The 8498-nt window shown below is 42.0% G+C and overlaps 1 protein-coding gene across 1 annotated transcript; it reads left to right on the top strand.

Moving 5' to 3' along the window:
- The first annotated feature begins 1135 nt into the window (after positions 1-1135).
- LOC115792607 (GTPase IMAP family member 9-like) lies at positions 1136-2806 on the top strand. Its single transcript, XM_030747207.1, has 2 exons — positions 1136-1192; positions 1899-2806. Exons 1-2 carry the CDS (start codon positions 1168-1170, stop codon positions 2804-2806), a joined length of 933 nt encoding a protein of 310 aa, XP_030603067.1. The 5' UTR covers positions 1136-1167.
- The last annotated feature ends 5692 nt before the right edge of the window (positions 2807-8498 follow it).

Raw genomic sequence — 8498 nt, forward strand, 5'->3', positions numbered from 1 at the left:
GTGAAGAGAGAGCTTAGTGTAAAAGCGAAGCTCTCGATTTACTGGTCGATCTACGTTCCTACCCTCACCTATGGCCACGAGCTTTGGGTAGTGACCGAAAGAATAAGATCGCGAATACAAGCGGCAGAAATGAGTTTCCTTCGAAGGGTGGCTGGCCTCTCCCTTAGAGATAAGGTGAGGAGTGCGGCCATCCAGGAGGGGCTCAGAGTAGAGCCGCTGCTCCTCCACATCTAAAGGAGCCAGTTGAGGTGGCTCGGGCATCTGATTAGGATGCCTCCTGGCCGCCTCCTGGGTGAGGTGTTCCGGGCACGTCCCACCGGGAAGAGGCCCCGTGGTAGACCCAGGACACGCTGGAGGGATTATATCTCTCGGCGGGCCTGGGAACGCCTTGGGGTCCCTCCGGATGAGCTGGAGGAGGTGGCTGGAGAGAGGGAAGCCTGGGCTTCTTTGCTTAGGCTCCTGCCCCCGCGACCTGGCCCCGGATAAGCAGAAGAGAATGGATGGATGGATGGATGGGTCATTTTGACCCGAAGACCACCTTTGTAACTTTTTTTGTACAGCTTACATGGAAATGTGAATAAAAGCAACATTTCACTTTTTCTACTGTTGGGGCCAATCTAGGAAAAGTCATAAAATTTCAAGTTAAAAAAATAGCATTTAGTGGATTTTTTGGGGGGTTTTAACACAGTGGTGGGTCATTTTGACCCGAGGACAACAGGAGGGTTAATCTGATTAGTGGACTGCAAATAGTAACGTGTTAGATTACTCGTTACTGAGATAAAGTAGTCAGATTAGAGTAACGTGTTACTGACACCACTGCCTGCTTCTGTGACTTATCAGTTCCTCCATCAGATTCCATGCCACACAATTCACATCCTATTTAATGAGGTTATTTCAGTTCACACAGTTTAAGTCAACTTATACAAAGCTTAAAATCATCACATTTTTCTATCAATTGTGTCCACTTTGAATTTCTATTTAAAGTTTTTCATTCTGTTTTTACTGCATTATAGTAACATTGTTTTGTCATGTATTTGTGAGGAAGAACAAGGATGTCACATGTTTGAAGGGCGGGACTAGAAGCAGACTCATACTGAGATGAGGAAATAATCAGCAGCCAGACCTGCGGCACAGTCACACACATCAGGTGCTTCTAGAAAGAGAAACATGGAGAGCAGATACGCTCGGCTAGGTAAGGTATATGTGAACAGATTAATCTCAAACAATTTTAGATGAATATTGCTCACTATCTATCTGTTTTTACCAATTATTTTCTTTTGTTGTTTCTATAGTTGATGTCTTTTTATTCTCCATCCATCCTCTTATCCTGTTCAGGGTTGTGGGGGGGGCTGCAGCCTATCCCAGCAACCATAGGGCGAGAGGCAGGGTACACCTGTACAGGTCGCCAGCCTGTTACAGGGCTAACACAGAGAGACAGACAAACATTCACACTTATGGGCAATTTAGAGTTTCCAATTAACCTAACCCCAGTAAGTGCATGTCTTTGGACTGTGGGAGGAAACCCACACAGACACGGGGAGAACATGAAAAGTCCACACAGAGAGGCCCGAGCCACGGTGGAATCGAACCCAGACCTTCTAGATGTTATTCCAGCTGTGAGCAAGCAGTGCTAACCACCACGCCACGTGCTGTCTGTCGTTTTTGTGTATTTTTTAATTGTTGTTAAAATCTGATCTAAAACATGTGTTCAGTCAACAAATACTGGAACAGTCTATAAAATGTAAACATCAACCACACACCACCGAAGTTCAACAGAAAATAAGAAAAAAAACTGATGAGACATGAGTTTCATCTAAAAAAACATAAATGTTTCAAAGGAAATTGAAGGAAATGTGTCTTTTGATCATCATCATTGTGTTTTTAATATTCTCTGGCAGATGCTGAAGAAGAGGAGGAAGCAGAGCTCAGGATGGTGCTTGTCGGGAAAACTGGAGTTGGGAAGAGTGCAGCAGGAAACACCATCTTAGGAAGAACAGCTTTTAAATCTAAAGCATCTCCTTCCACAGTGACGTCAGAGTGCCAAAAGGAAAGAGGAGAGTTTGGTGGTCAAACACTGGCTGTAGTTGATACTCCAGGTCTGTTTGACACCAGTAAAACTGAAAAGGAGGTGAAAAGAGAGATCGCTAGATCCATCTCGTTTGTTGCTCCTGGTCCTTGTGTGGTCCTGGTTGTGATAGAGACCGGCAGATTCACCAAACAAGAACAAGAAACAGTGAAAATCATTCAGAACATGTTTGGAGAAAAGTCAGCACTTTATACCATGGCCTTGTTCACCCATGGCGACAATCTGGAGGCAGATGGACAAAACATAGAAACATTTATTCATGAAAATGAAGCTCTCAGAGATTTCATCTGTCAGTGTCAGGGAGGATATCATGTCTTTAACAACAGAGGGAAGGATCGCTCTCAGGTGAGAGAGCTGCTGAAGAAGATCAACACAACTGTTCAGAGAAATGGAGGAAAGTGCTACACCAATGACAAGTTCATTGAGGCAGAGAGAGCCATCAGAGAGAAGATGACACAACTTCTGAGAGAAAATCCAGACATGACACGCCAAGAAGCAAGAAGACTGGCAGAGAGAGACAACAGCTTCATTCAGGCTGTTCTGGCTGCTGCTGGAGCTGTTCCGGGGATTGGTCTTGGAGCTGCTGCCGGGTTTGCTATTGAAGTTGCTATTGGAGCAGGTGTTGGAGCTGTAGGTGGTCCATTAGGAGCTGCAATAGGAGCTGCAGTGGGAGCTGCAGCTATGGCAATCATGAAAAACAGGGCGTGTGCTATACAGTGAAATTCAGAGTTCATGATCATTTAGCTGCGGCTCATTAATATCACCCTAACATGAAGATACAGGAGTGCAGTTATTATAATATCAGGTTTTTTACTGTGTTTTCATGTTTACTTGGGTGTTTGTTGCTAATCATTCATTTTGATGAAGTGATTATTGGGATATTCCTGAACTGTTTAATCTGCAATAATCGACATGCTGGATTATATAAAATGTGTTTTAAAGCAGTGTAGTCTCACTGGGTTTGAGTTCTTTAATGATGCATCATGACTCAATCCCACAATTAAGAATTTATTTTCACCTATTCAGATAATAATGTGCTGCTCAAGGAAAAATAGAAATCAGATCTATTATATATATATATATATTTTTTATATATATATATATATATTTTTTTTTTTTTACTTTACTGTTCCCTACGTGTATAAGGTAGAAATTGTGTTTGCACACACTTACCAGAACTGATGACCACCTCCACACATTCTGCCTCTGTCCACAATACAAAACTTCTGGAAAGAAATAATCACCAAACTTGATCAAACCTCAGTCCCCCTGGTAACCACTGTGTTTTGGAGGTAAATGCGCTCTCGTGTAGCGTAAATGAAATCTCAGTGTTTTCGAGCTGTGCTGTGTTGTTGAAATTGAGCAGAATAACATTAAACACAGTTAGTTCATCTTTCGTTGCTTTTAATTGGGATATTTTGCATCGAGCAGACAGACATTAACCTGTTAACTGGACACGCCCTGTCAGTGGGACACATGTAGTGCTTTTTATATGGTAGGCTAGACCCTCCCACTTTGACACCCCATTCAGCCAATCATGTTAAGAAATGAATTTTCCAGAGCCAATTATAACCAGAGGGCGTCACGTAGCTTTTTCAGGTGATTTTGATACAGCCAGTTACATGATTGGCTGAATGAGGTGTGAATCAAAATAGGAGCGTCTAACCTGCCATATAAAATTTACTACATACCTCCCGAGGAGGCAAAAGCCTCGAGCTCCGAGGGGAGAGAACCTAGAAAATTGAGGCTTCAGCACAGCACGAACAGTTCAGAAACAATTTGAAATGAGAAAAAAAGCTATTTATTAACTGATTAAGTCGTGTTTTAGACTGTTTATTGTTAGCGGATCTATTCTGACCCAAAGTGCAGCCGTGACTCGTACCTCAGTACCTCGGTACCTCGTACCGGCGCCGAATCTTTTAGTGGTACGCAGTACCAGAGCGTACCGGCTTACTTTCACTTCTGGCTAATATCCACACAGTGTTACTTTGGTGTAGTGCTAACTCTGAGATTCCCAAACCAGTGGAAGGAGGCTTCATGTAGCTCTGCTTCTTTGTACTCTCTTATGCCTTCCCCCAGCAACATCACCTGCATCTTATACTAACAACATAATTGTTAAGAACGGCCTTAGAATACAGTCTCAAATTATACAACATTTTGGGAGCCAGAAAATAGCTCTTTTATCACCACTAAATTCAAATCCTTTATTTCCACCTTCACTCACTGATAAGACTTTTGCAGTGTGGAAAAGCCATGGCCTTCTTTCTGTCAAAGACTTACTTAGATGGAATTTTTTGCCTCATTTGCTCAACTATCTTTGAATTTTAACTTGCCGGTGCCCACTTTTTTAGATTTCTGCAAGTTTATTCATCACGGCTTCTCTGGTTTCCTGATCATCCCTGCCTCCACTATGGTTGACAGATTGCTAGAAATTAGTCCCACTCCAAAGGGTACAATATCAAAAAGACACATTTTAATTTCTAATTTGACCCGAGGATTTAACCAACTTCGCACTACCTGGTCTGACAATCTGAACGTAGAGATTGATGATGAAGTGGCAAACCATTTTAAAGCGCATTCACTCTTCATCAGTCTGTGTAAACTAGTCTGTAGAGTACACTGAATACACTGAATGTAAAAGGGCTCAAATCTTTCTGAACGTGGATTCACGTTGTGTGAACTGTGGCTTGGGCCCAGCCGCTCTCTCTCATAAGTTTTGGACCTGTGCCTCTCTATCCCAATTTTAGGATTTGTTTTTGATTCACTTTTGTCATCACCTTGACCACAGTGCAGCCCTCTCCAATCACTGCTCTATTCGAGGTCCTCCCCAAAAATCAATTACTGTCACTTATCTTATCAACTGTAGTAGCACAGAATATATTAAGTCCTTTAGAGGCCCCATTTTATTTGTTTCCTGTTTAATTTAGTAATTTTTTTCTTATTTACTTACAAAAACTTTTTCCTTTTTTTTTGTACCTATTTTTCTATCCACCTACACTGATATAGTAATATTTGCTGGGGGAAGGGGGGGGGGTTATTTACTGTTTTGTGTTTATTATTTTAGTTACTCTTTCATGACATTACTGGAACTTCTGTCTGTTTTGATGTTCATTGTCGTGTGAAAAATCAGAAATAAATCATACTTAGAAACTTTAACAGATTCTCTGAAAACCTTCTGCTTCACATGCACAGCAGAAGTTGATTGATGTGAAAACCCTCAGTGGCTCCTGCTTGTTTTGGTTCCTCATGTTTCTCCACACTGGAAACGTTTCAGAATAACAGCATGAAACGTGCTGAAAGCAGCAATGATGCTGGCTGTTTCTCCCCTGAGTAAAAATGAAAATGAGAGCTGGTTTCTGTGAGCAGCTTTAAGGAAGTGATGGATCCTCTGTGATTTCCTACAGTCCTGCAGAGCTCAGTGTTACAGCCTCACTGCGTGCCACGATGGATCCTACAGCTCCTCTGAAAAAGGAAGCGGTCAGTCAGAGCGGTCAGACCGCTTCCCGTAACTCATAAAGACGCCTGAAAGCAGAAAACTGCTGGAGATGAAACAGCGTGTCGCTACTCTAGAAGAATTTCACCTCTCCTGGAAACATATTCCTCTCTTCTCAGTTCTGCTTCGTTCTGCACTCAGTTTGGAAGAAGCTGAATGTCATAAACATGACATTTAATTAACATTTTTATCATGTTGGCATTAATTTGGTAAACTGTTCATTTCAGCAGGCTTCAGTTTACAGTCAAACACACTGACACATACAGTGTTATCACTGTAGAGCTTATATTTAGTATTTTCTTTAGTGTGTGTGTGTGTGTGTGTGTGTGTGTGTGTGTGTGTGTGTGTGTGTGTGTGTGTGTGAGAGAGAGAGACAGAGAGGCTTTCTGATAATTTTGTTTGATACACAAACATAAATAAATATGTCACAATCTGCAGAAAATGTGTGAGACCTGCTGTGAGAATAAGATACTAATGTAATGTGAATATATTTAAAAGATTGTATAACAGGTATGTTGGTATTTTGTTGGTTCTTTATAGTATTTTGCATCTAAAGTTGGAGCTAAAACTTCATTACACACGGCTCAAAAAAATGAAAGGAACACTTTTTAATCAGAGCATCGAGTCAGTTCAACCTGTGGGGTATCAATATGCTGAGTAACAGAAGGAGTTGTTAATGCACCTCTGGGACATTATGTTTTCTCCAGGTTGTATTTCAGGCTGCTCATTAGGAGCATGCACACAAACACAGGAGGGTCAAACAAACTGCTGAGCACCACTCCGAGTGCTGCAATGAAACTTCAGCTAAATGGCTCCTCACACTTTGTTACAGCCTGTTGTCTTTGCCAACTACAGGTGCTGTCATAAAATTAGAATATCATGAAAAGGTTGATTTATTTCAGTAATTCCATTCAAAAAGTCAAACTTGTATATTATATTCATTCATTACACACAGACTGATATATTTCAAATGTTTATTTCTTTTAATTTTGATGATTATAACTGACAATTAATGAAAACCCCAAATTCAGTATCTCAGAAAATTAGAATATTACTTAAGACCAACACAAAAAAAGGATTTTTAGAGATGTTGGCCAACTGAAAAGTATGAGCATGAAAAGTATGAGCATGAAAAGTATGAGCATGAAAAGTATGAGCATGAAAAGTATGAGCATGAAAAGTATGAGCATGAAAAGTATGAGCATGTACTGCACTCAGTACTTAGTTGGGCTCCTTTTGCCTGGATTACTGCAGTAATGCAGCGTGGCATGGAGTCGATCAGTCTGTGGCACTGCTCAGGTGTTATGAGAGCCCAGGTTGCTCTGATAGTGGCCTTCAGCTCTTCTGAATTGTTGGGTCTGGCGTATCACATCTTCCTCTTCACAATAGCCCATAGATTTTCTATGGGGTTAAAGGTCAGGCCAGTTTGCTGGCCAATGAAGAACAGGGATACCATGGTCCTTAAAGCAGGTACTGGTAGCTTTGGCACTGTGTGCAGGTGCCAAGTCCTGTTGAAAAATGAAATCTGCATCTCCATAAAGTTGGTCAGCAGCAGGAAGCATGAAGTGCTCTAAAACTTCCTGGTAGACGGCCACGTTGACCTTTGACCTCAGAAAACACAGTGGACCAACACCAGCAGATGACACGGCACCCCAAACCATCACTGACTGTGGAAACTTTACACTGGACCTCAGCCAGCGTGGATTCTGTGCCTCTCCTCTCTTCCTCCAGACTCTGAGACCTTCATCTCCAAAGGAAATGCAACATTGACTTTGATCAGAGAACATAACTTTGGAGCACTCAGCAGCAGTCCAGTCCTTTTTATCTTTAGTCCAGGCGAGACGCCGTCTCTGTTCAAGAGTGTCTCGACACGAGGACTGTGACAGCTGAAACCATGTCTGCATACGTCTGTGTGTGGTGGTTCTTGAAGCTCTGACTCCAGCTGCAGTCCACTCTTTGTGAATCTCCCCACATGTTTGAATGGCTTTTGTTCCACAGTCCTCTCCAGGGTGCAGTTATCCCTGTTGTTGGACACTTTTTTCTACCACATCTTTTCCTTCCCTTCGCCTCTCTATTAATGTGCTTGGACACAGAGCTCTGTGAACAGCAGCCTCTTTAGCAATGACCTTTGTGTCTCGCCCTCCTTGTGCAAAGTGTCAAAGGTCGTCTTTTGGACAACTGTCCAGTCAGCAGTCTTCCCCATGATTGTGTAGCCTACAGAACTAGACTGAGACCATTTAAAGGCCTTTGCAGGTGTTTGAGTTAATTAGCTGATTAGAGTGTGGCACCAGGTGTCTTCAATATTGAACCTTTTCACAATATTCTAATTTTCTGAGATACTGAATTTGGGGTTTTCATTAGTTGTCAGTTATAATCATCAAAATTAAAAGAAATAAACATTTGAAATATATCAGTCTGTGTGTAATGAATGAATATAATATACAAGTTTCCCTTTTTGAATGGAATTATTGAAATAAATCAACTTCTTCATGATATTCTAATTTTATGACCAGCACCTGTATGTCTGTGGTCTCTTTAAGGGTTGGGAGTTCGCTGTAGGTCCCCCTCTCATGACAGGCTGACACTGGGGGCCTGGCTTTCAACATGTCAACTGCTGGTTGGTCCCTGACATCAGCTGACAGCTCATAAGCCCATCACTGGAAGCTACTTGAGGGGCAACATCTGAGCAGCAGCAGGGTGTGACAGCCCTGGGCTCAGCCTCCAAAACCTGTGTTCACTGTGTTTCTTGGTGTAACTGGTTTTTGTTTTGTTTTTTGTTTTTTTGGTTTGTGCAGCAGAAGGGGTGAGCTGCCGTTTTCTTTGTATTGTTTTCTCCTGTTTTTGGTGGCAGGGAGTGAAGGTTAGGTGATTATCTTTTCTAGTGATGGTGAGACAAAGCTTCATTGAAGCTTTCCGACC

This window comes from Archocentrus centrarchus, chromosome 14 (assembly GCF_007364275.1).
Source record: "Archocentrus centrarchus isolate MPI-CPG fArcCen1 chromosome 14, fArcCen1, whole genome shotgun sequence".
Lineage (NCBI taxonomy): Eukaryota > Metazoa > Chordata > Actinopteri > Cichliformes > Cichlidae > Archocentrus > Archocentrus centrarchus.